General features: G+C 35.5%; 4 protein-coding genes across 4 annotated transcripts; 1 reads left to right on the top strand and 3 right to left on the bottom strand.

Moving 5' to 3' along the window:
- Nucleotides 1-682: 682 nt before the first annotated feature.
- Nucleotides 683-4,546, top strand: LOC18054787 (adenine nucleotide transporter BT1, chloroplastic/mitochondrial). Its single transcript, XM_006450403.2, has 3 exons — nt 683-1,924; nt 3,564-3,725; nt 3,813-4,546. Exons 1-3 carry the CDS (start codon nt 1,346-1,348, stop codon nt 4,284-4,286), a joined length of 1,215 nt encoding a protein of 404 aa, XP_006450466.1. The 5' UTR covers nt 683-1,345; the 3' UTR covers nt 4,287-4,546.
- A 2,607-nt stretch (nt 4,547-7,153) lies between these two features.
- LOC18054788 (uncharacterized protein At2g34160) lies at nt 7,154-9,636 on the bottom strand. Its single transcript, XM_006450404.2, has 5 exons — nt 9,299-9,636; nt 8,853-8,901; nt 8,241-8,303; nt 8,094-8,158; nt 7,154-7,439 (listed from the first exon to the last, which is right to left on the bottom strand). Exons 1-5 carry the CDS (start codon nt 9,422-9,424, stop codon nt 7,350-7,352), a joined length of 393 nt encoding a protein of 130 aa, XP_006450467.1. The 5' UTR covers nt 9,425-9,636; the 3' UTR covers nt 7,154-7,349.
- Nucleotides 9,637-11,235: 1,599 nt separating this feature from the next.
- On the bottom strand, nt 11,236-18,683 carry LOC18054789 (cellulose synthase A catalytic subunit 1 [UDP-forming]). The gene is made up of 14 exons (XM_006450406.2): nt 18,404-18,683; nt 17,126-17,321; nt 16,846-17,027; nt 16,187-16,307; nt 15,896-16,082; nt 15,392-15,658; nt 14,919-15,264; nt 14,581-14,718; nt 14,340-14,465; nt 13,987-14,199; nt 13,612-13,876; nt 13,076-13,272; nt 12,622-12,972; nt 11,236-12,241 (listed from the first exon to the last, which is right to left on the bottom strand). The coding sequence occupies exons 1-14, from the start codon at nt 18,482-18,484 to the stop codon at nt 11,654-11,656; spliced, it is 3,258 nt and encodes a 1,085-aa protein (XP_006450469.1). The 5' UTR covers nt 18,485-18,683; the 3' UTR covers nt 11,236-11,653.
- A 2,365-nt stretch (nt 18,684-21,048) lies between these two features.
- LOC18054790 (transcription factor HY5) lies at nt 21,049-23,631 on the bottom strand. The gene is made up of 4 exons (XM_006450407.2): nt 23,092-23,631; nt 22,504-22,684; nt 22,240-22,396; nt 21,049-21,402 (listed from the first exon to the last, which is right to left on the bottom strand). The coding sequence occupies exons 1-4, from the start codon at nt 23,186-23,188 to the stop codon at nt 21,331-21,333; spliced, it is 507 nt and encodes a 168-aa protein (XP_006450470.1). The 5' UTR covers nt 23,189-23,631; the 3' UTR covers nt 21,049-21,330.
- Nucleotides 23,632-26,501: the final 2,870 nt, after the last annotated feature.

Raw genomic sequence — 26,501 nt, forward strand, 5'->3', positions numbered from 1 at the left:
AATCTTAGTGATGGTATTGATATGGTCACGACTCACAAGCCTCTAGTTCATACATTTTTTATTTTTTTTAAATAAAATTTAGTTAACTAGAATTTTTTATTATTATACATGTATTTTGATATCAATAATTAAAATTATTGTTAAAAATTATAAAATTACTTTTAAACAAGTTTTTTAAAATAATCAAATACAATTAAATAATATATGAAATTTCATAAATTTTGATGACAAAATATGCACTGAGACCCATTAAAAATATCTCATTAAAATATTTTCCTTTTTTCTTTTGAAGAAAAAAATATTTTCCTTTTCAGTTGGTCAATTTTTATTCTATTTCTCTTTACTTTTCGAGAGAATATAAGGTAACGTGGGTTGGAAAAGAATTTGACCCCTCCTCTAGATTCCTGTCTTTTTCTCTCTCAATTACTTTCCATGTACATCACCAAGAAAACAAAAATAATAAAAACAAAAGGGAAAACCAATTTTTTTTTCAGTGGTGTAACCATTTTTGTTTCTTTTTTTATAAAAACATAATCCTCTAATTATTATGAATTAAAAAAAAACAGATTTTTTAATTTGAATACTATCAAATAAACAAAGATAAAACATGATTATATCACAAAAATATAATTTACTTCTTTAATATAATTAATTAATAACGCATAGCATTTTGAAAAACAAAGGACACACCAACCAAACTCAAAACACAAACACAGTCTTCAAATTCACTCCCATTGGCCATGACAGCAAGAACACACGCACAGACCCAGTTGCAAAACCTAACTCCTCAACTCCCTCAATAGCCACCAAAGCCAAAAAGCATAAAACAAAGCCCCCTTTCAAGTTTTTCAATATTTCCTATAGCACCAAACCAAAACATAGATTAAGAGAATAGGAAGGAGAGAAAGAGAGAGAGAGAGACTTTCAAGCTTCACCTAACCCTCCAAACCATCTCTCTTTCTCTCTCAAAATTTCCCCCTTTTTATCTTTCTCTTGTTTCCCCCGCCTTTTGCTATTGGATTTTTCATCAAATTTTCTTTGCCCTAGCATATCCATTAACAAACCCTTCTTTAGTTTTCAGTTTTCTCGCATACTCATTTATCAAAATCGGATTTTTAACGCTTCGTTTTGTCCGTAACCGTTTCTTTTTAACAATCACTTGCATACCCATTTATTAAAAAAGGGTTTTTTTTTTTAAAGATACCCTCTTGTTCAAAATCAAATTTTTGTTTTCAATATAATCATGAAAATCTAATCTGGGTACTTTCTGAATCGTAGAAAAGCTTATTATTTTAGGAGAGTTTTTTTTTTGTTTTTATTATCTTTTCGAATTATTTTATTTTCAATGGGTAAAAGAGGGGGAATTCAATTATTTGATGATAAAAGAGATGGTTTCTTTTCAATCTGTGATTTGGCCTCTCAATGTAACTTTATCCAAGGAGAGAACTTTCAATATCCATATCAACCAGGTGGCTTATTTGCAAGCGTGGGGCAAATGGGAATGAATTTTGGTGTGTCACCGAACGCTTCGAATTCACCTGACAACAACGGTGGTGGTGGCGGCGGCATTAAATCAACATTCCATGATTTGTATGTTAAGTATGTGCCATCACAGGATAGTGCATGCATTGTTGAGCTACCAGAAGGTGAGAAGGCTTTGAAGAAGAAGAAGGGTGGGTTGAAGTTGAAAATCAAGATTGCCAATCCATCGCTACGGCGGTTGTTTAGTGGAGCAATAGCTGGGGCAGTTTCAAGGACAGCTGTGGCTCCACTGGAGACTATAAGGACACATTTGATGGTTGGAACTAGTGGACATTCGACAGCTGAGGTGTTTCAGAATATAATGCAGACTGATGGGTGGAAGGGCTTGTTTAGGGGTAATTTGGTTAATGTGATTCGAGTTGCACCTAGCAAGGCTATTGAGGTAATGAATTTGCTTTGGTAAAGGTTTTGCATTCATAGTTTTTGTGTTGATAGAGATGCAATGCACTGGATGATTGGCTGTCTGTTCGATGATGAATACAAAAATTCATTTATTTAGATTGGTGGTTTCAGTCTGAACTAGTTATTAATGTTTTAGGAATTGTGCAAATACATGTCTTGATTATTTTTACTTAGTTATTGTGTAATGAATTTCTTAACACAGGGATTTTGTTTACAGTATTGCATCTTGTGGTTATGTCTTCCTGTTGTCATCCCTTTTGTTTCTTTGTAGTTGGTTAGTTGGTTGCCTTGGGTAACTGAATGGTTGTCATCCCTTTTGTTTGTTTGTAGTTTGGTTGCCTTGGGTAACTGAATGGTTGTCATCAAGGGCTTGTTCATATTCTGGTTGTAATATTGGGAAGGAAAATGAATAGGTGAACAGATTAGTTTTAGATATCATGATTACAAACTTGCTTTGTGGGTGAAAATTGTTGGTACCTTTTAAGAATGAGCTGTCATATTTGTCATCGTAATATATTATATTTTGGTGATAGTACACCAACTACTTGTGCTTCATTTAAGTTATTGTGTTTGATTCTTTGATATCTGCTTTCATTGATATACTCACTTCTGTTTATCCATTAGAAATATTTTGCATTATCATATATATACTTTCTACAAGCTTTTCAGAGTCTTCACTTTCTCATTTCTAATTATTCGCTTTCGGTGAGTTATCTGCTTAAAAGTTTTGGATATTAACGGCAACAACTGTGTACTGCTCAAATGATTAGACATCTAACTTCACTTCATTGCTGTTATTTCAAGTTGTTGCCCTGAAGAATTTACCTTTAACTACCTCGAGGAACATGTTTTCTGCATTCAAAATCTAACTCTTATGTTATACGGGGTTAAGACTTGGCTCAGTTGAATATTGTTGTGTTGATCATATTAATAGCTTGTGTTATTGTCATTTTTCATTCCTCATTCCTCATTTTAACTGAAGAACAAATTTCTTGAGCCTGTAGAAACTAATCTGGCTTATTAAATTCCTATTCCAACATGATTTCCTGGACAGTGGAATTCCTCTTTGAAAATTAGGTTATAGATCTCTGTAGTTCATTGAAATCTTTTTTCCTGTTGGTGCTGAGAGTTATGTTTCCTTTTTATTTTATTTTATTTTTTTTGGTTTTATGTTGTTTCAGAACTCAATCTGGTTGGTCCTCACTGTATATTGGAGCTCTTTGCTTAAACAACTGTAGAGTTGGTTTTACACTGTATTAAGAAATAAAAAACAGGAGGTATTACCTCAACTGAAAAACAAGAAGAATTCTCTTGAGCTACCTTAACTGGTCTGCAGATTATAGGATGAACCTATCTCTCCATTGCATAACTCTTGATTATTGATTCCATGTATTATTATTAGTTTTATGTAGTGTAATTCACATGGAGATACAAGGTGTTATTTCATTGAGCATAGGAAGTTCCATCTTATACAAAATCTCTACCAGTACTCGTTGCAATCTTGTATCAATATATAAAAGAAAATTAGGTGCTAAGACCTTCATTATTCTTGACTACTTTTTGGAGATTTAATCTGATCTCGACTCTGCATCTGAATCTGGATGTTACTCTCGCTGCAGCTTTTTGCTTTTGATACAGTCAACAAGCACTTGTCGGCAAAACCTGGGGAACCGTCTAAAGTCCCCATTCCTGCCTCACTAATTGCAGGTGCCTGTGCTGGTGTTAGCTCAACTTTGTGCACATATCCTCTTGAGTTGGTTAAGACTCGATTAACTATACAGGTACTGAAACTAAATTAAAATTTAAGCTCTTGTCTCGAGTATAGATGGACCTATCACTTAAATGCTGAAGGTCTGTAAACTTTGCAGGGAGATGCGTACAACGGTATCGTTGATGCATTTGTAAAAATCATACGACAAGAAGGCCCTGCGGAACTCTTCAGAGGTCTTGCTCCCAGTCTAATTGGAGTAATTCCGTATTCTGCTACCAATTACTTTGCTTACGACACATTACGAAAAACTTATCGGAAAGTATTCAAGCAAGAGAAAATAGGCAACATCGAGACCCTTTTAATTGGATCAATGGCTGGTGCTATATCAAGTAGTGCAACCTTCCCACTTGAGGTAGCTCGCAAGCAAATGCAAGTAGGTGCTCTGAGTGGAAGGCAGGTGTACAAGAATGTGCTTCATGCACTGGCTAGCATTCTCGAGAAAGAAGGGCTTCCAGGTTTATACAAAGGGTTGGGTCCAAGCTGCATGAAGTTGGTGCCTGCTGCCGGGATTTCATTTATGTGCTACGAAGCATGCAAACGAATACTAGTAGAGAAAGACGGGGAGGCGTAGAAGAGGCACAGAACAGAAGTTCTAATCCGAAGAAACAAAAAAAGTTGAGTTCTAGTTTTGCTTGAAAGACACTACCATACTTACTATACTCGCGGGATAAATAATTTTGCACCTGTTTCATGGTGAATTTTTTTTTTTAATTTTTTAATTTTTTTAAAGTCTGAGTATTCAGTTCAAGGCCATGATTTTGGGGTTGGTACCTTATGATTTTGTTTTAATTTGAATCAAAGAATGAAACAGATTATTTTTCAGGAGAACTACTCAAAAAGTTTTTTTTTTTGGGTGCAATTGCATGCATTAAGAAGGCAGGAAAAAAGGGGGTCTATATCAAACTAAATTATTTGTGAGCAATTTTGACTTGCCGGCAATTATTTTTATTTTTAATAAAATCTCAGTATCGCTTTTTATATTATTATTACAATATGTTTATTTCTGTTTTATTCAATGGTCATTATGGAGCAACTATTTGGTCGCCAGAAAAATAAAGATTAAACATTTGGGTATGACCTAACTAACGACGGCAGGAAGTGGAGGTACAGAAGTGAACGAACGGTTTATACCGCCGCCTCGTGATGTTTTACGAATTCTTTCAGAAAAGGGGGGGCTTAGTCGTTAGTGGCATTCTGTAATATTGACGGTCAATGCTGACCAAGTAGAGAGTCCTCCACAGTCAATGTTGACCAACGGGAGTCAACAATTGAGGACGAAACATTTGTTGTTAATAATAGTAATCTAAACATAAAACAATTAATAAATAATAATATAAAAAAAAAAAAACCATGTGTAACATGTTTCATAATTCATACTCCAAAAGCCAATACCAAACATAACAACACTACATTAAAATTTAGGAGCTTGTTATCTTATATAATAATGTAAGATATATAACTGTTCTGCAATCGTTTAATAAAAATTCAACGGTCGTGAAAAAATGAATTTTATTATTTTATATTTTTACAGTCGTTAAATTTTTATCGAACGATTGTAGGACAGTTGTGTATCTTACATTATTATGTAAAATAACAAGTGCCTAAAATTTAACACAAACATTTTTTATTTTTATTTTTTAGTTATCTTGAAAGTTGAAACCACCCTCTAAATTAAACATATCCCTAGGTGGTGTTTGGTTAAAGCAACTTGAATTCCTTTTTCTTTTTTTTTTCCCCCACTGTTATTGGCCCTAATGTAGAGGAACTTAATTTTCACGCGAACCTTTTAACCATTCTTACCTGTGGTCAACATTAGACAGCCATATGGGGATATTATTTCGACACAACGCAATTAGGGTGTGTTTGGTAAACTTCATTACGTAATATTAGAGTCATTTTTTTTTGTATTAAAGTATTATAATCTTATGTTTGGCTCTTTCACCACATTGCATAAACAAAATTCTAACGCGGCATTAACAAACCCCGTGTTGATGTCGGGTTTATATGGGTTTACATCACATCTCAAAAACCAAAACAAAAACTTTTCTTCGCATTTTCACATGTACTCAAGCAAATTTTGTTCGCTCTTCGATTAACTGTGCATTAATTTTAAGCTTTTTACACAATAGTGATAAATAACATAGTTAAAAAAAATAAATTCTAAATAAATATTTAACAGAATTAAAAAAAAAAAGAAGAAGAAGAGATTATAGTTATAGAATTCGATTACAATATTAATAGCTTATTGAAAGGTCAAAAATGCTAGAATTTATTAGTTTTAAGATTAATAATACTATGTGAAAATAAAAATTGATGTAACGCCATTGTATGACATTTTTAATAGAATACAATATTGATGTAATAACATTCTGCATTAAATAATATAATATACTCTAATAGAATTCAATGTACCAACAAATGCACTCTTAATCCAAATTACAATGCAGTCCATTCCATCCGTAAAATCCGGTTCGGTCCAAATGTCCAATAGTGAATAAAACGCACCCAAGGTTGCAATTTTAAATGTCTCTGTTGACTCCAAAAGTTACCAAAAATTTTGGTCAGGAAAAAATAATAATAATAATAATAATAAGAGTGGAGCTATTATTCGCGCACCTCTAATTTCCTTCGAAAACCTGTTTTTTTACTACATCCCCAAAATTAAATGAATGAATGCAAAGTGATTTTGAAGCTCAATTTAATTCTAAAACTAACCCCATCTTCTTCTTCTCTGAAGAAACTCTCTCTTGCTTAAATTGGTTTTTTGTGAAGTTTGAAATCTTAACAAAAGAAAAATTGTATTTTCTCTTTCTTTTTATTGATTTCTTCTGCTAGTTAATAAGCCTGAATTTTTAATTATGATTTTTTTTTTAAATTAGAAGAGAGAAAGAGAGATTAAGATTGGGAATTAGAAGTGCAACACAACTTTAAATCAAGAAGAAGAAACTCATGAGGCACCAGCAGCAGTAAGTATAATCAAGAGCCTTTTTTTTTTTTTTTAAGATTAGTATAGTCTTCTCATTATTAGTAAAAATTTAAAGATAATTTACCAAAAAAGAACCAGAAAAGAAATGAACCTATTTATTCTTCATTGAAGCAATAAGATTGAGAAAGTTGACATCATAGCCACATTTCCAAAGAAAGGTTGAAGAGAAGAGAATTTAAAAAAAAAAAAAAGACGGTGATTTTGAAATTAGTTTGGGATTTTTGAAAAGTGAAGCATACAAAAAATTATCCAAGTGGTGCATTTAGTATCGAGGCTTTTTCAGGATGTTAGAAGGACGCCAATAACTCCATTAACTCCACTCTGATAATAAAATTGTAGACTACATGTTAAGCCCGGAATTTTTTACCATCCCAATCCACAGATAACTCGCGGATACAGAAAGGGTGCGGAGGACACCTTGATATGTTGTGGTGCATCATTGACGGGGAAGATAAAACTTAAGAACAAATTTGAATTAAGAAACGAGGCCATGACGGGCACAGTATTTTACAAAAATTCCCTAGAACAACTATCATCACTACCACTAGTAAGTAGTAAACTAAATGAAAGTTCATCTATGAAAAACCCATTACAGATGTCCACAATTAACTTAAGAACAAGCTGAATTCCAGCAAACCTCTCAAAAGCTCAGCTCTGCTCCTCATTATCGATTGCCTCCTCCGCAGCAGCAGCCATCAACTCATCAAACTTCTCTGACTTCCCCAGCAATATTTCAATCTATCCCCCCCAAAAACAAAAAAACACTAATGGAGATAAGATTACTGGAGTAGAGCAAGTTTTGATAAATACAGACAGCTCCATTGGCTAATGCTAATACCAAAATGAATACTTAAATTGTAGAAAAAAAACCAGATCCAGCCTACGGCTCCACTATAAGCTCAAGCTGAGTTGCCGGCTTTAATGCAATTAGCATTTTCAGGTGCGGTTACATGTATGCCTCACACGGGTTAACCCAACAATGAATCTACACTAACTACAAAGGCCAAACAGCCAAATTGGACCATCTAATTATTTTGACTGCAAGAGTAAAAGCCAACTCTAGGGGAGACAACAGTTGACTGAGCAACAGACCAAAATCTAACCATGATTCAGGCTATTCCCAAAGACTATAAGACAACTTTATGAATAGAGCAAATGTCACGAACGTCAAAATAACTGGATAAATTTTTTAACTAAACGAGCATGCACCCCATTTACCAATCAAATGCTAATGATACCTTAACTTCCTTTATTTTGGAAGAGGTCACACTGGGGTTGTACAGTATGCATAAAATCTTATCAGGCCAGAATATACTAGCGGAAGCCACATACATGCATTTCAACATCATAATTAGATCTAATCTTGTAATGAATGATATTCAGAGTATTTACCTTAGCTTTTTGAACAGGTCGTCCCCCTGTTTCCTCCCTAATATCAACAGTAGAAGTCGTGATCTCTGTACAAATTGTATACAACAATAATGAGTGCTCATTCTAAAACTTCAAAGCAAAAGGATACCATAAATCTCAGATTCTCACTCTTCTCAACAGCTAGTCCATTGTTCTTCAAGATCTCAGCAATAGTGACAACAGTTGCAATAGCTGCGGATGTGAGGTAAATGTCAATACTTTAGGAACTAAAGCAAATAAAAACATACAACACAACACCAAACTATACAAAATATTAGAATTATCAGCACTTTTGCATAATTTCAGTGTCAGACTATTACAGCCGTTACAAGCTCTTGGCTCTATAACCATTATAATAGACAGAAAGTCACAGAAATAAACTTAAAACGAGAACAAAAAATCAAAAGACAACCCAAAGTTGGCTCGAAACTGATCACCATGAGCCGTATATGCACACTCAAGTGCAAATAGCAACGAGTATAGTAATAGACAGGAAGTAACAATTATAACTGGGACGATCAAAACATCTATTTTAGGTTCCTTTTTAGTTTGGAGAGTGTAGGGGGTTAAGGGTTGTGTTGGCTTGCATATTTTTGCTCACGATGATCAATTTTGTGCTTGTCTGTTGATTTTTTGTTTTCATTTAAGTTTGTTTCTGTGCAACTATTCTAACAGCGTACAATCAAATAGGTAGCACATTGAAAGAAACCAAGAGAAGAACAAAGAGGCTAAAAAAGATACCCATTCCAAGAGCAGATAATTCCACCTCATTATGTTGCTGCATGTACCTCTGCAAAGACAAATAAGCAGCAACCAAATCATCAAACATAACCAAAAGAAAACTAAAACATTTACCAAATCAAGTTTTCATCATTTTAAAACAACTACTTTCATTGAGTAAGCGGACGCAGTTGTTTCAATCTTCTAAATGCAGAGAGCCGCACTAAAATACAACAAAATCCAAAACGTTCAAACTCTTACATTTCATTTAATTTTCTCAATAAGCAAAAATATACAGAGAACAAAGTTCACGGCACACAAAATGAAATCATCCGCACGTGGCGCACAAAAAACCTAATCCCCTAACAGATGTTAGTTACCCACTATAACCGTGAAAAGGATATATTGGACAGCTGCTTCATTTATTATTCAGAAACCAAAAAGAAAGAGAAAATAGCATCAGTTACCTTGGCGAGATTGACATAAAAGAAGAGGGGTTTCTTGGTATTGGAGACTTGAATTCGGTTCTTCTTGCTGGCTGCAGATGCGTCCGAGATGTTTATGTTGTTCACTCCCTCTGTAATCACCTCCATTGCTATTTGTTATTGAATCTGCTGCTTTTCTAGAGAGAGAAAAACCCTAATTCGAAAATACTCTCTCTCTCTCTCTCTCTCTCTCTCTGTGTTTTAAGCGTCTAGAAAGAAAGAAGCACAAGATAACAAAAAAATTATATTAGAGTTGGAAGAACAAAAGCTTTACCTAGCTCCAAAACCCTTCACGAGCTCTGCATTTTATATTTGGGGTTTTTGATGGATGGGTGGTGCGCCTTTTGAACACAAACTCGACGTCGTTTTATAAATAATGTAATGACTCGTAAACCCAATCTTTTCTTAATGGGTTTTCTGTCTATTTTGGGCTTCATTGTCAAAGTTTGCGTAGAACGTTTAACACCCCTCTACATTCTTATCGCGCCCCTTTAAATTGTATTCCTACAATACCCCTGGTTTAATTTGTGAACAACCCATATTCCATTAAAATTAACCATCTTCCAAAAATTTTCACTGAAAAAAAAATAGTTCTTTTAAGTTTTCATTAATATAATACATATAAATGTTAAATTATTTTTTTATTATATAATTTCTATCTTTATAACTTTAAACTCTTATAATTTTATCAAAAACATATTTTTAATTAAAACTTAAAATATAAATACAAATAATAAAAATGAGATTGTAAAAAGTTTGTTAAAAGAGCAATTTATTTAAGTATATAATTGAAGGGTGCGGCTATTTGAACCATCAAATTCCTCTCTACACCTATTTTAAAAAATATATTATTATTAAAAAATCTCAAAATTACCCATCACTAATCATTTTCTCTCTCCATCTTACAATTACATATTATTTCCCTACTCTTGCATTCTGCCAATTAAGTACTCAATTTCACTCTTTTTTTAATTCATTTTTAGCATTTTTTATCTTGATATTCATTTGCTTTTTTTTTTTCCTTCTTTTTTACTTTCTATATTTTCGTATATAGTGATGGAGATGGAGTACTTGGGATCAGCTGAATTGTAAAACTACGGAATCAACTGGTTTCACACCAAAGGAACACTTCTTTGAGGCCACGCAACGACCCCAACAGTTTGGAAGATATATTGAGAAAAAGTTTTAGTATTTAGTAAAAATTAATTTCTTGATATTCAATAACTTTCATTCCTGATAAAAATTTATTAATGTTCATTTTTAAACGGTAGATTTTGTTCCTCTTAGTTAATAATATCATTTGTAGTGAAAAAAAAATATCTAAATGAATTAATCAGAATTTGTGAAACTGAAAAGAGAAAGAGAGGAAAGAGTTACTTAGGCAACTTAAAAAAAAAATTATTTAGATAATAAAATTTTTAATTTGAAAGAGAGTGTAGAGAGGAAATCAGAAGTTTCAAGTATCCTCACTCATAAATGAATTCTCACTCAAAATATGAAATAGATCAATTTATTTTCGGTTATTTAGATAATTTTAATTAAAAAGAGAGTTTTATGAGGAATTTTGAGGGGTGTCAAAAGGCTTATCCAAAAGTTTTCACATTTTGACCTCATGATCTTCGACTTAAATCCCCTAATCTTTTTACCGAAAGCCTATTTATTTATTTTCCTTTTCCAAGCTACCATTAGCTAAAGAAAAATGCCAACAGATTTTTTCACACATTAGAACGCACTATTAGAATGGGTGTAAGGGATGACAGTGGATGTAATGGATGACAAAATTATGTCATGGTTGATTTAAGAGAGTTGATATTTACACGAGTGATAGTCTGATAGAGGAATTTTAAGGCTTAAGTCCAGCACAATTAAATTTCCTTATTACTTCTTTAAAGAACAATAAAATGATTGGCAAGAGATGATTTGACCGTAATACCATCTCATAACTGCAGAATGGAACATTTCTTTTTTTTTTTCACAAACAGAGGATTACATTGTTTCTTAGCGCTCTGAACTTGAGAAAATGGAGCTTCACAATTTAGGTCCAACACAACTAAACAAGTAGGGACCAACACCAAGCACCTGTATGGAAGTTACAAAACGATATAAGAATAAATATTAAATAAGATACAAAAAGGGTTTTACTAAAGCCTTAAGTCCTCCTTAGTAGGCTCCACGACAAATGAAAAGATCCCATATCATCAATCTCCTTTCTCCAGACCGACGAGAAGTAAATTAACTTACGATCATTTCCCAATGACATAATTTCTTCTTATATACACTGATGAGAGCTTGAAGGAAGAATGGCATTTGAGGCCACAAATAATCATCCAACATGCACTAGCAATTGATGCCACATTGACCGTTTGAATTGGCTTTGGTGTCATCAGAGGTAAAGGGATCAACACGCACCCACAGCAAGGAGAAAATGGAAGCAAGTAGGATAGACCACACAATGACAATTGTTGGTGTGCGGTTTTGACGACCCAACAGACCCTTCAGGAAAGGATACAGATGGGCAATGACCCATATGGCAAAGAATAGCTTGCCAAAGAGTGGACCCCATGATTGGTAACCACTGTTTATGGCCCATGATACACCAGCTACAATACCCACCAAGTTCACAATCAGGACTGTAGTTGGAGGGATGAGAAGAGATGTCCATTTGAATACATAAAGCTCTGCAAAATCTCCATCATCATCAGAAGCCTTTGAAGTGACAGTAAAGTTGGTATCAATCCCAGCAAGCACTTTCAAGAGACCTTGGAAAACAGCAAATAGATGTGCTGATGTTCCACCAATGACCCAGAACTGTTCATTCCTCCACCAGTCCTCAATACCAACCCCACTCCATCTAATCTCCAGTATTCCAGTAGCAAAAATGGAAATGAAAAGTAGAATAAACCACATGCTAGCAAAGTTGCTTATCTGCCCCAAAAAAAAAAACATTGCAACAAATTTATTGGAGTCAGTGATGTGTAATAGAACACTGGAAGAACAACACTTAATATGAAGAAAAAAAAAGACAGCTAAAGCATTTCTAACAACTTTGAGATAAAAAATTGACACCCACGGCAAAATTTTTGGATTGGTAGAACATGTTTGTCATATATCTCAAGATGTAGAATACTTTATCAGTGGAGTTTTAGTTCAAGTGATGTCTGAAACAATTTAGTCCTTGACATTCTAAATTACAGACAAACAGCCAAACTTTCCCATTGGCTACTAACCACTGACCAAATTTGTCTGGGCATTTACTCGCAAAAAATCATAGATGAGTTGTTTTGAGATTAAGTGCTATCTCTTACCTCTGGAATGATGAATTTATTAGTAAGAAGGCAAAAAGCAGGAAGCGTGCAGTAAGCAATTAGTGGGATGGAGGTCAGTGGGTAGACAATAGTGTTAATGTACGCCAGTCTCTCCAAAAGCTTCAATCTCCCATTGTAGCCATACCATATAGGGCAATGCCTGCTCAGCAAAATCTCAATTGACCCCAAGGCCCATCGAAGAACCTGGTTCAAACGATCAGAAAGATTTATGGGAGCAGACCCCTTAAATGCTGGGCGTGGTGGCATGCAATAGATTGATATCCAACCACGAGCATGCATCTTGAACCCAGTCAGGATATCTTCAGTCACAGAACCATAGATCCATCCAATCTGGTGGTAGAAAAGAGTAATGGCCAATCAGTCAACATAAAAATAATATAAAAATACTAGTTAAATACGTCCAGTCAGACACCACGAGACTACAACTACTGACCTCTTTGCCCCATTCAGTCTTGTCCTCATAACCACAACTAATAACATGGATTGCTTCCTTTAGAAGACTTGCAGGATTAGTTGTCGGTGGAATGCCTCCCTGTTCCATGAAGGTAGCTGCAATGAAAACTGGGGATTGACCGAAACGCTTCTCTAAACTCTTCTGCGACATCAGCAGTGATCTCTCGTCATCATATCCTGCATAACACAAGGAATTCAGTTAACATTACATAGCAACATATAATCTGAGTTCATTACCAATTTTAGTCCAAATCAAAGGTAAAAGATACCAAATCTAGAGATTTTCACATGTTATGCTAAAAATTGTCACTTCAAAGAAGATATCATTTGGGGAAAGAAATGAAAATCTTTGCCCATTATAAATTGAAACAACTGTCAAACCTTACCGCTCAACCACACTAACCATCAAGTCAGTATTATTGGCATATGAAAACTTTAACTAAAACTCAATGAAAGTTCTCTATGCATTTATTTAAAAGAAAGATTCCATCAAACATAATCGCTCATAGAACCAACCTTCAACGCCCTCCTCAATGTCTTCCATATTGAAAATGGGAACGGTAGATTCAGTTCTTTTCATTGCCCTCTTCTTGTCAATGTATTTCTTGTTAGAACCCTTACCCTTCTTTCTTGGACCACAACAACCCTTCACAATAATGTTTGGTTCCAAATCTTCCTCAGTTAAAACTGGATCATACCCATACAGAGCTTGCCTGTTGAAACAACAACCAGTTCCCACATAGACTGGACCCTGAATGCCATCCAGCCCTTTCAAGTTGATCTGAAAATTTCAACATGGGTACGTTTAATAAGCCTAAGCTCAACAATCATAACATTAAGAAAAATATATGCATACATGCAGAATGATGAGAGATAAAAAATCGGACTTACATCAAAGAAAACAATATTACGATTGGCATATCGATCATGCAAGTCAATACCATCAAAACGTTGTGGGAACTGCACATAGCAAGTCTTCTTTCCATAGGCAGGATCCATCATGAAACACATGGCTTCTTTAAGAGCTTTGCTGTTATTGAAGTAATGATCACAATCAACATTCAACAGATATGCACCATTTGTAAGGACAGCTGAAACACGAATCTGCATAATATATTACAAGGTAACCTTACTTAGTAAACTTGATAAACTATATGCTACAACATGGGTAAAAATCACCAACTCTGCTACTCAGTTTTAGGAAAATACATAATGAAATAAAATAAAGTTTGATGACGACAAACCAATGCATTCATAGCCCCAGCTTTTTTGTGATGTTGGAAACCAGGACGCTTCTCTCGAGAGACATAAACAAGTCTAGGTAACTCATTTCCATCAGTGTCAAGCCCTCCACTGCGGCCTAAGAACACCTGCTCTTCCACAGAGCAAGAAAATTAAATTTAAGATGGAAGTTACTGCATAAAGGAATTAAAAAAAAATGGAACACAACAGTGTAATTCAGCACAGTAGGAAAATTCTCAATACCTGGATCATTCCAGGATGATCCCTAGGATTATTCCCTGGCCAGGGCGTGCCATCCTGCATTGTCCAACCTTCTTCAGGCATCTTTTGTGCCTTGGCAACAAGGGCATTGATACGCACCTTGAACTCCTCATATTCTCTCTGCAAAGATGAAAATAGCCACATGATTTATTTTTTAAGAACAAGGGAAAATAGTGCTGAATCCACTCAAGCCATATACAGAGAAAGACAGTTAAGTGATCTTTACATTTGAACACCCTAAATGACTATTTAGTTTCGCTATTCTCTGTGAATATTGCAACATGCACATCTCAATTGCCACTACACTTCTCAAAACTCACCTTCATTGCCCGACGCTCTTTCACAAAAGAAGGCTGTATTTTATCCTTCAAGTAGTCAATCTTCTGGGCAAAATAAAATTCAGGGGCTCTAGGCTCTATATTGTGCTTCTTGCAAAAGGGCACCCACTTCCTAGCAAATTCTGCAGTTTCAGAGAGGGCTTCAAAGGTTAACATTGCTGAACCATCATCTGACACATAGCAAGATACTTTGTCGACAGGGTAATCCACAGCAAGTATAGATAAGACAGTGTTTGCTGTAACAAGAGGAGGCTCTTTCAGGGGATCCACAGTACTAACAAAAATATCTACAGGAGCCAACTGTGACGGCTCGCCTTCCCGATCATATCTGCAAAAATAAAAATATGAAAAGGTGTCAAGTAAAATGAAGATTTTTGCACCACATAGCTCAAGGGCCAAGCATTCAAACCCCCTATTAAACCAATTGACACAGAAAATTAGTAAATCAAACTGACCTTAATGCAAGCCGGTCTAAATAGGTCTCACGATTGACAGGATACCATTTTGGGAACTGATCCAGAAGCCAGGATAAGGCAAACCAAATCTCACAAATAACAGATGTTAGCCACAGTGGGTATGCATCTTTCACTGGATGAGTCACACGATACTGTAGGAAGAAGCCCAAAATAATAAGACGGAGAATGATCACAACCCGGTAAGGGGTCAAGTGAGATGAAGGTATCGGCACCACACGGCTCAAGGGTTGTCGAGCATCATCAGCCCTGTAATACCAAAACTATAAGCATAACTGAAAATTAAAAGGGCACAAAACTCAATTGAGTGCACAAGATAGAAAAATTTGAACACTTAAAAGTTAGAGCAAGACCAAATGCATTTCAAAATTATAACACAATGCGACAACTTCCTTCTTGTGCGTAATAAACATGGGTTAAACTGGTGATCCAAATTTAACCTTCAAAGTTGAACAAAAATCCTAGCAGAATTCCAAAGATGCTTACATTTGGAGTTCTTCCCCATTTGAACCAGTGCCTTCTATGTCTCCCTTTCCTTCACTGTATTTACCGGTCACCTGCATCATATTTTTCTCCTGTTTGAGCTTCCAGCCTTCAACCCTTTCTTTCCAGTCAACATTTCCAAGGCCATAAGAATTCAAGTCCTTTGAAGGGTCCACAATTCTCACTGGAACTGTATACATAAATCACGTGATCAACTAACAATTCACAAAGGCCACATTTCTTATTAGCTTCATTTAGGATTTTTGAATGAACAAATTTGAGCTATTTGAATACCTGGCTGCCTTGGATCAGTGTATGGAGAAGAGTGAACATTCCTCTCAGAAGGGCCCAGAGGACCTGAAGTAGTTCGCACAGATTGGGTGTCAGGAGTAGCACACGGAATTTCACCGGAAACCTGAAAATATCAGGATTATCAATAAGCTGAAAGTTGCACAAGATATACCTAGATACATAATTACTCCACAGGGCATAGAAAGAAAAATCTAATAAGAAATGCATCATGTAAATGTGTTGTAGATTGTTAACCTAGCAAGATCTAAACTTGATAAGTCATACAGTCTTTCAATGTTCTAACTCAATAGATGTTCCTTCTGTTTTCATTTCCCTTCTCACGGCACATCTTTTTCAATCGAAATTGTAGCATACAATCAATTTTACCTTGACCGTTGACACATGAAATCTCATGTTACTCATATTTATATTCTGCGAAGCAACTGAAAGAACAATTTTTCAAATAGAATTCCAGGTCTCTCACGATAGTTTGCAAAAGAAGATATTGCACAGATGTCAAAGGAAGCTTCAAATTACTTAGGTATACTCAACTAGACAAGTGGTTTTTTTCCCCTGAAAGAACCAGAAGCTCATACAGCAAATTCAGTAATCATGGTGAAAAAACAAAATGTAAAGGGCCAGGTAATGATTAATATGCTTACCGACTGGCCATTGGTGAGAAGCGGAATCGGTTGTTGAGATTCATGCCTAGAAGAAGCAGAAAGCTCCAGATCTTCACCCTGCCACTGGCGTCTTGCTTTGCTATTGCCTTGGGCATAATTGAACTCATTCTCCAGATCATCAATGTCGTCTTCTTCATCATCTCCCTCAACTCGTGGGCTCCCTAAACCATGTAGATCTCTGTAACTTCATTCTTAACAAAAGAACTGCAGAGCTAATTTATGAAGTCAGAAACAAAAGAAATTCAAACAGAAACCAAACCTTTGTGCCTTTTATATCTAGTCTTGCACTGGGGGCAAGACTGAGTTCCATCTTTTCGCTCATACTCATAACAAGGCCTGCAAACAGGGAAGGCACACTCATTGCAGGCAACAAAGATATCACCCATGGCTGTCAGTCCTACATTATCGCCACAGATCTGGCATGTTTGGCCATTCAGATTCTTCAGAGGTTTGGGCTGCATTATCCATTGACAATGCACTGTTAGATTTCCAAAAAGGGAAAACGAATCCATGATGCAATCTCATTGCACTCAAATTCTATGCCGAATAACTAACAGTTAATGGTGTTAATAGCATATTCAACTGTATAAGTGAATTCAAAAAATACATGCATCAGTAATTGAGATCTCAGAAAAGGAAATTAAATTACTTCTTGCAACTCACATAACTCTTTCTAACTCCTGATAAAGGCGGCTCAAGGTAATAGGCACGGAAACCTTTTCTACGACTAGATATTCTAGGAAATTCTTGTCAAAACTCTAAAGCCGAGTTTCAATCAAACATATGATGTATATAGTGTGCAATCATAATGTCCTTCAATACAAAAGCCAATAAAAAATGGCAAGGACCTCAAGATACATTGCATATCAAATGAGTGAGTGAAAGAGAGATAAAAGAGAAATCAAATCCAAATGTCAGAGTTACATTTAGTTTTTGAAAGTTCTAAACATCTAAAATGATCAGAACCAGTAAATCCAACAGAGATAAACTATCAACCATGATGGTCTCAATTTATACTGCCAACCCAAAATTACCATCAAGCAATCAGCATGTGGACTAAATATCCTAAAATCCACCTATCAGATCACAGCTCGCATAAATACTTTTCCAAAATTCAAAGAAACACAAACGGACAATCAAAAATTCAAGATCACAGCTAACACAGACGTAAATTCCAACAAATCTGTACAGAAACTCAATCTCACACATAACACTCTCTCTAAACACCAAAATGCATTCAAAAATTTGTCTTTTTTTTTCACACTGAAACGTCCAGATCAGATCAGAACAACCACCCATTTCTTTAATCTACCTAAAAGTAAAACCCGTAAGCTGATAACTCACCTTTCACACAACCAACACTCAGATCTAATCATCCGCATAACATGCAAAGCAATCACTTTCAAAACTAAAGCCTAGAAATCAGTTATTCAAGTCACTTTAAAAAAATTCACCACTCAGATCCTCATCCCACCCATACACAAATAAAAATAAACTTTGAGGCTTGAAACGAAAAGGGTCAAATATAAACACAAACCCCACTATCGGAATCGTGTCGAATTCGGACCAACTCGTTCCTGCGGTGAGAGCCGGCGACCATGCCAGCATTTGCTTCCATCTTTCAAATCCTCAAAATGATTTTGTTTTCAGTGTTTTGTGAAACAGATCGGTGAAGCCGTGTTAATGGGGAAGCAGATGAAATAAAATGTGGGCAAGTAGAAGAAGATATCAGAGTGAATTCTTCGCCCATTCAATACGCCATCTCTCTGTCTACACTCATTACAGCTAGCTATCTAGTGCTTTGCTCTATGTCTGTCTTTTTTTATCGTTTTGTTTTCCGGTTTATTTTACTGTCTTTGTTTTTTAAATTACCGGGTGAACCAGTCACTGGTACCTAACACTCATATCGGCTTCGGCTTCGGCTCTTTCATAGTGTAATACTGCTGAAAGAAAAAAAAAACAAAATTTAGATAATTATCACAGTGTCCCTATTATTTGCTAAATTGACAAATAGGTCTACAGATTCATCATATGTCTCAAATCATCCCTCAGTATGTCACCTAGAGATGACAATGGGCTAATGATCGCATCCCTAAGGCTAGCTTGTATAATAAATCACCATGACAATTAAAAGTTTGATTTTTACTAAAATAACATTAAGATATAGAAATATAATCGATCTCGACCCGCGTGGGATAAATCTATACAGTTTTGCAAGAAATCACATTCATAATTATAAGGATTTAAAAATAACCAAAAATTGTAATTCTTGAGCTTGATCCAAAATAAAAATCAATAAAAGTGAAAAGTCTAACCTCAGCTCAATTAATCTTCAAGGACATAAAAAATACTGAAATTTTTTACTTGATTGAGTGGGAATAATAGGTTCTGACCTAAACAAAAAATTTACCATTCCTACCGCCAGAAACAAACAGTTTATGATCAATGTCATTCTATCGAATTCTTTACTAAACTTTAAAAACAATTAGAGTATTTGAGTAGCTGCTTTCTAATTGAAAAAAAAATGATATAAACTTGTGAAAAAATAATAACATTTTACTTAATTTGTATCTCAATTAATATGGCAAATAATGTGATATTGTTTAATTGACTCCAGTAATAATTAGTTATTAAGTCTTATCTAAATGGTAAAGTTTTATTAATAACACATCAATTAGGATACAAACTAAGTATCCCAACTAAGTAAGTATAGCATTGCTCTATGAATAATGGCGTATCTCCCTAAAATTTATTTTGGTAGATCGCATGAATAGTATTAAAGATTTTATGGTAATTTGAGTATATAGCACTACACTATACTTATTTGATCCTTTCAATTTTTTTGCAGCAAACACAAAATCATTAAGAAGTGAAATTCAAGCAGCAAATATGAAGATTTGTTTGGTATATAGTAAACTATAAGGACTAATTTGTTAATTCCTTAAATACTTATATTTTTAATCTTATATTCAAAAAGACACATCTTTATCTTAAAGACTTTTAAACACGAGATTTCAATGCCTTAAGCTAGTAGTGGTTTTAAGTTGTTAAGCAGGAGCTAAAGTCAAGCCGGGTAAGCCACAACTGTTAAGACATCACCGTCCGAAAACTGATCTGTACGCTCTTCAATGACAGATTGACCACGTGTCACAGGACGATTGGGTTGTAGACCACGGCCGCGTTTGACTAGCTCTTGGTAAGAGCTAATCATTCTCTGACACGTTTCCAGCTGCCCGTTGAAATGGATCTTTCAAGCAGGGGACAGTTTTTGTGTGTTTGCTCATTTTTGTGAGTATTAAATTATTTTCTTTTTGCTGGTAACAGCTGTGCCACAAAAGCTACCGGTTATTGCCGGTAACTTCCTCTCGCCACTCCACCGGCTGTCGGTGCGCTCGTTATTTGCGTGCCAAATTCCCGAAAATATATTTTTCCCTGAAAATCACAAATTTATTATTTTCGTTCATTAAAATGGGGACCATTTGTGATTATAGAAATTAACCCGCAATTCAATTCTTTAATTTATTTAGTAATGTAATTCATAAAAAAAAAAAAAGTGGCCGTGAAAGAAATTTACAAGCTTAATTAAGCCCGAATCAGTTCAGTATATTTAAGATTGGCTAAAAAAATAAATCTATACTCAAACAGTTCGGATTTGCAAAGAATTGACTAAAATTATATATATATATATAAAGCAACCTGAATCGGTACGATTGCAATGCCTAAATGGAATGAAGCGATCATATTTCCAAAATGATCGTGCACATTTTCGAGTAATGGTGAAGCAAATACTTGTTAGTGAAGAAAGGAGCATAATTACTTTTAGTTTCTAAGCAACTCTAAAAAGGTAAAAGTCCCCCCTGAAAAAATGTAGACACATGGCAAAATTGATTGTGGGAACACCCAACGCAAATCAATCGAGCAATGATTATTTGATCACAGCTATCGCTCTCCATTGGTCTTTTAGAGATGAAAAACCCAAGCTACCAAACGCTGGAAATTACCCGAAAATTAGATTTTTAATTAGGATTTTTAATCACAAATTGACACACTCGATATCTTATCCTACAATATAAAATAATCAATGGGGCTAAATGCCACCAAACCAGCCAACAACCGCACCGACAAACAATTGCGCCACTGAAACCAAAGCTAATTACCAGTGCGAGAAAGACAAGTCTTTAATTTCATCATCGGTTAATCTTCACTACTGCAAGACGGACAATTCTTTAACTTCGTCATCGATTAATCTTGTTACATAATGATTGACATTTGCTACAATTATGGAACAAACAGGCAAGGCAGCTGCCATAGAAACATTACAACGCGATAATTTATAGGCTAAGCTTGCCAAGGCTTACAGGTCTATTTTCACGTTAGAGGTAACTTTCAACCAGCAAATTGCCGGTTCTATTTTTCATAAAAAGTAACTCTCTCAGTAAGAATATTCCTTCTTTTCTTATTCTATTAAAAGGACCCATCGGCATTTGTATCACCGCCGCTTCCTCCTCTTCGGCTCGCCGTGGTGTTCTTCAGTATCTGCAAATCAAAATGAAACAAATTTTAGCAACTTAAACTTGATCACAATTCACCAAAGCTAATGCAATTACCGCTAAAGTACCAAAACACAGGACCACCCTCACACAATTGCTTGGGCCCTAGAAACTCTATAGCTTTAATACCAAGAGGAATCCATAAAACACATGCCATGATCCCCAAGATAAGGCAAGCCCATAAAGCAACTGCAGGCCTATCGTGTGCTTAAAACATCAGTGATAATAAAGCAAGCATATGATCGAGAAAGCAACAACTGCCCACTGTCTATCAAGTGGCACGAATCGTGTAAGTTGTGAACTAACATACTTTTTTTTAGCAATCAAAATATTTTGAAAGAGACTGAAATTTGAAATGTGCTCTCATGGAGGCTCGGATTCACGCCTTATCCTTATACTGTTGAGGGCATGAGTTTTATTTATATTCGACAATGGACGCATGGAGTGGGTGACAACGGGATGGCACAGTCGTATAGTCTCGAAAATAAACACCGCCTAAATCCCACCGTATCCATCAATAAAACGTAATGGGTGAGACTTGAAGAGTGATGGCCGCCGGGTGGGCTCCCCACATATACCCCATTGGCCCATTTAATGATAAGCTCATTTTCTCTCATTTTCAACTTTTCATTCCCTTTTTTTTTTTCCCATACCTAACCTCTACTACAGCATAGTCCAAATACACGGGATATTTTATTTTTTCATGCAAAGTATCGAACTTCCAAGGAAGGATAAGTGGATAACCAACAGTTAAAAAGAAAAATAAAAAGAAATAACCAAATGAAATTCCTAAAAAGCCCTTGCATAAAATAACGGAACGTACGTGTCTCAGCATCTGATTCTCATTTTGCAACGTGGAGAGCCTCTCATCGAGCTCGGAATTCTTCCTCTCCAAGTCTTTAACTCTCGTCTCCAACTCATTCAAGTACGCCTTTTTCCTCTCTCTTGCTTGCTGAGCTGACACTCTGTTCCTCAACAACCTGCGTCGTGCACAAATCCAAATCGAAATGCCACAGCATTGGTAAAATCTTGGAAGGGCAAAACGGTGAAGTTGACATCAACTTTTTATTTTTAATTTAATTTTTACCTCTTCAATCTCTTGTTTTCTTTGTCAGCTGGGCTTCTGCCTCTCTTCCTCTGACCTTCTCCTAACTGCTGTACTCGGTCAGGACCGCCCGTCGAAACGAGTTCTCTTCCGGAAGCTGACGTTCCCGCGGGTTCGCCGCCGATCTCTGGGACTCTTCTGATCTCTTCATCGCTCTCCATACCTACCATCGGCAAATAACTATGAAATAGTCTCTACAGAAAAAAAAAGTATATATGTATATAGAGAGTAAAGGAATTCTCAGATCACTCTCTCGGAAAAGAAATTCTCGAGAAAATTTAACGACCCAGTCAAGGAAATCTAGAGTCAAAAACAAAACCCAGGTGGGAAATCCCGAGATACTTTGATTTCATCAATGAAAATGAAAGAACCCAGATGAAAAAAATCACATTTTGCAAAAGACAAGATGGAAAGTCTCGATGCTCTTCGATGAGAAGACTAAATCAACTTTAAAAAAAAAAATTCTTTCTCCAGCGTTGAAAAAAAAAGTTACAAACTTTCGCGGATGCCATAATTAGAAGTTGAAAAAAATATATTTCGCCAAAAGAAAGTGAAGAAAAGAAAAGGCACCTTCTTTGACTTCGAGATGAAGAGCAGAGCTTGAAGATCGCTCGCTGCTAGACGGCAAAGAACTGGCTGCAATTGAACTCGTTGCTTGTTCTTGCATTTCTTCTTCTCCTATTTCTTCTTCGATAACAACAGAATGGGAAGATTAAAAGAATGGCGAGAAAGAAAATTTTATTTTTTAAGGGGTGACAAAAAAGAGCGGGATATTAATGCTATAGTTTCAGTAAATCAGAGTTCAGAGTGGTATCCACCGTTGGATGGGAGACAGATCGGATGGCCATGAAGGTGTGATCGTGGAGGGATGTGAGCCATGAGGAGGCGGAGCAATCAAAGGTTTGGGGGAAGGAAGCGTGGAGAGTTTTGATCCGTTGAAGATTTTATCTGACGGTTAGGATTAGAGTTGGAAGACGAAACGAGGTGAATTGGGACCAGCTTATTATGATGTATTGGCTGGCGGAAAACTGGTTGTCGTTTGATTTATGGAGAAAGTGTAGGCCGTTGGCCCATTGTTATGGAATTTGAATTCCATGCATCCTACATTTTGAGCGTGCGCAAGTGCATGTCACGTGGTAGTTGGGAAAGAACATGAATTACCTTTTTTTTTTTAATTAAATTATGGCCAATGCATAGGGTGATCCTTAAATTATTATGATTTGTTGCCTGTAATATGTGATTTAAATCTATACATTCGTAGCATAGCAGCAATAGATCTAATGAGTTTAGCAACGGGCATCTCAAATTTTCTGTAAATGGGGAGGTTAAATTGGTGCGCGTGGGTTCGTTTAGTAAAGATCCGCTCAACAGCAGGATACGTTTAACAGTAAGGTGCACCAGGCAGTGCGCTGTCTCGTACAATTAGCGAACCCTATTACGCTCAGCTCAGTCGTAGACAATTCAAGATTAATCCCAAATTCACAAGCCAAAGTAAACAAGCCCGACCGAGTTATAAAATTTTTTACAACTCTCTCCAACTTGTATATGTCTAAACAATTTCACACTTATGTATAACTAGACTTATCTAGAATTTAGAGATTTTTAGGCAAGTTGTGCAAGTGGCGTGGAGCACTCTAAAACTAGACAAGCCACTCTATAAAAAGAGAATGACACCCATTATTTTGCTCAACACCACACCACACACCAAGCAACTTAAGCATCTTTATAAAGCTCACTTGTATTCTCTCTTGTTTGGCCATATTGCTCTCAGCTCTCTCGCTTTCTCACCAACATTCTTATTTAACTAGCTTAAAAAGTTCGATAGACTTACTCAACAGCTTTTGTGCTAGAAATTGTTTAAGTATTGTACAGGTTGCTGAACAAAATACTCATCCTGTGACATTTTACTTGAAAATAATGTGTGTTTCTGGAAAAAAAAAAATTGAACATAAGTCCTCAACAATATTTAAAACATAAAAATTTACAATTAAACATCAAGTCTTAGTAGTTTTTATAAATTAGAGTTTGTCTCACTCGTACGCTAAAAGTGAAAAGAAAAGGAAACTCTCTCTGTAAATTAGAGATATCTATAATATATAATATTGTTTGGTACAATTATCTCATACTTTCCATTGGCACCCCCAAAATTTCTCCTAATGTCATCGGAGGAAAAAAAATTTGGGGATTAGTAGTGAAAAATATATCACGTAAATTGAAAACACCTACTTCTTGAGTTATAAAATAAGTTTTTCTTTCAAATATTTAAAAAACAAATCCAGACCATTTTAGACATATCTCAATTATGAAATATGCTACAATTTGTTGGTTTAGACAACATTTTGATAGTAGCTAACTACTAATGTATTTTAATTGTCAATAAAGGAAAAAAAAACAAGAGCAGGGAAAAAGAAAATGAAGAATGAAGAGACAAAATTCAGTGAGAAAAATCTGAAAAGCATTTTGAGAGGAAATTCCAATTATTGCAATCCTCGTTCACTCATCATACATCCCATTAATGGTCTCTTTAATGGCGTGAGGAAACTGATTTTAGCCTTGTTATCAGAGGAAGCGATTAGCTTGCATGATAATGATATGCTACTAATTAATAGAGCTCAACCACCTTGCAATCTTCTTATATATTTACTCATCGTTAGCATCAATTTTGGGAAATTCAAGACTTGCTGCTTCAATGGAAATTGCTATTATCTTTGGTGGTGGTCCCAAAATTATAGCATAAAAAAACCATTTCAAAATTATAATTCAGCAAGAATTATATACCATAGAATGGTTTCTTTCTTATATAGTACAAATTAATTCCCATCCATATTTCCAATATTAAATTTCTTTGCATTTCCTTTTAAAGTAATAGAATGACTATGAGCTTGCTTGTTCGATTTTTACTCCAACTTTCAAATTTTCACATAATGTGATGTCAATGACAATGAGATGAGACTTCTCTCTCATCATATACATTCGATAAGGTCCATAAACATACGCATCAATTCATTTCTCAGTCTCCTTGTTTACTTTCTTGTTTTTTATTCAAAATTTGGTGACGTTCTCTTGTAAGATAATTTCTTCACATTTCACTAATAGAATGAGAGAGTTGGTGGCCGCTCATAATTATTGCGCATGGGGGACGCCCATAAGTTTTAAATTTGAAGTCTAGTATAATTGTTGTGTAATTATAAATTTAAACAATTATTATAACTTGTATAATCGGGTTGATGTGATGTCCACAATATTGGATAAGAACTCTCGAGTCTTCATCATAATTCTCTCAAGTCTTAACTCCGTGGATTACCCAACTTGTTCACTGTGTTCAAATGGCTGTTGGGTTATCCTTTTACACAACTGGGAACAAATCAATGCAACAGATTTTAGGGTTTAAAAAAAAAAAAGGAGCAAAGAATTTTTGCAATCAAATTTCATCATCTAAGCTTTTTTCATATTCAAAGACCATGGTTTCTTCTTTTCCGATTTGCTTTTCTGGTCAACAGGCGGGTTCTCCAAGAAACTAGGTGGAAACACTTTACCAATGGCTGGTGTTGAGAGACTGCGAGGGCAAGAAGCTGGCGGTGGAATACTTGAAACACTGGTCTCTCTAACACTTTGGCACGGCCTAAGCTGATCTCTCAATTCAATCTTGCCGTCTTCTCCTGACATGTACTTGTCATCCCACACAATTCCTGACGAGCCTTGCCTCCTGAACGAAACTGCTGATCTTTGAAAAGTTGCCATTGATTTCAACTCTCTCTGAAATGTCATGCATACAAATGTGTCCGATATCTGGGCATATATGTAAGCGGTGGGAAGGGGAAAATTTGAAGGAAAGAATCAGTAAAGGAAAATAAAAAAGGTTATAAAATGGCATCTGACGGGAGCAGTCAGTCAATTTGTCTAACAAGCTGTTGTTTTATCGTTTCATGCAAATTTGAACATACATAAACACAAATGGGTTGGTTATGTTGCATTTAGGG

The sequence above is a fragment of the Citrus clementina genome, unplaced genomic scaffold, assembly GCF_000493195.1.
Source record: "Citrus clementina cultivar Clemenules unplaced genomic scaffold, Citrus_clementina_v1.0 scaffold_1, whole genome shotgun sequence".
Lineage (NCBI taxonomy): Eukaryota > Viridiplantae > Streptophyta > Magnoliopsida > Sapindales > Rutaceae > Citrus > Citrus x clementina.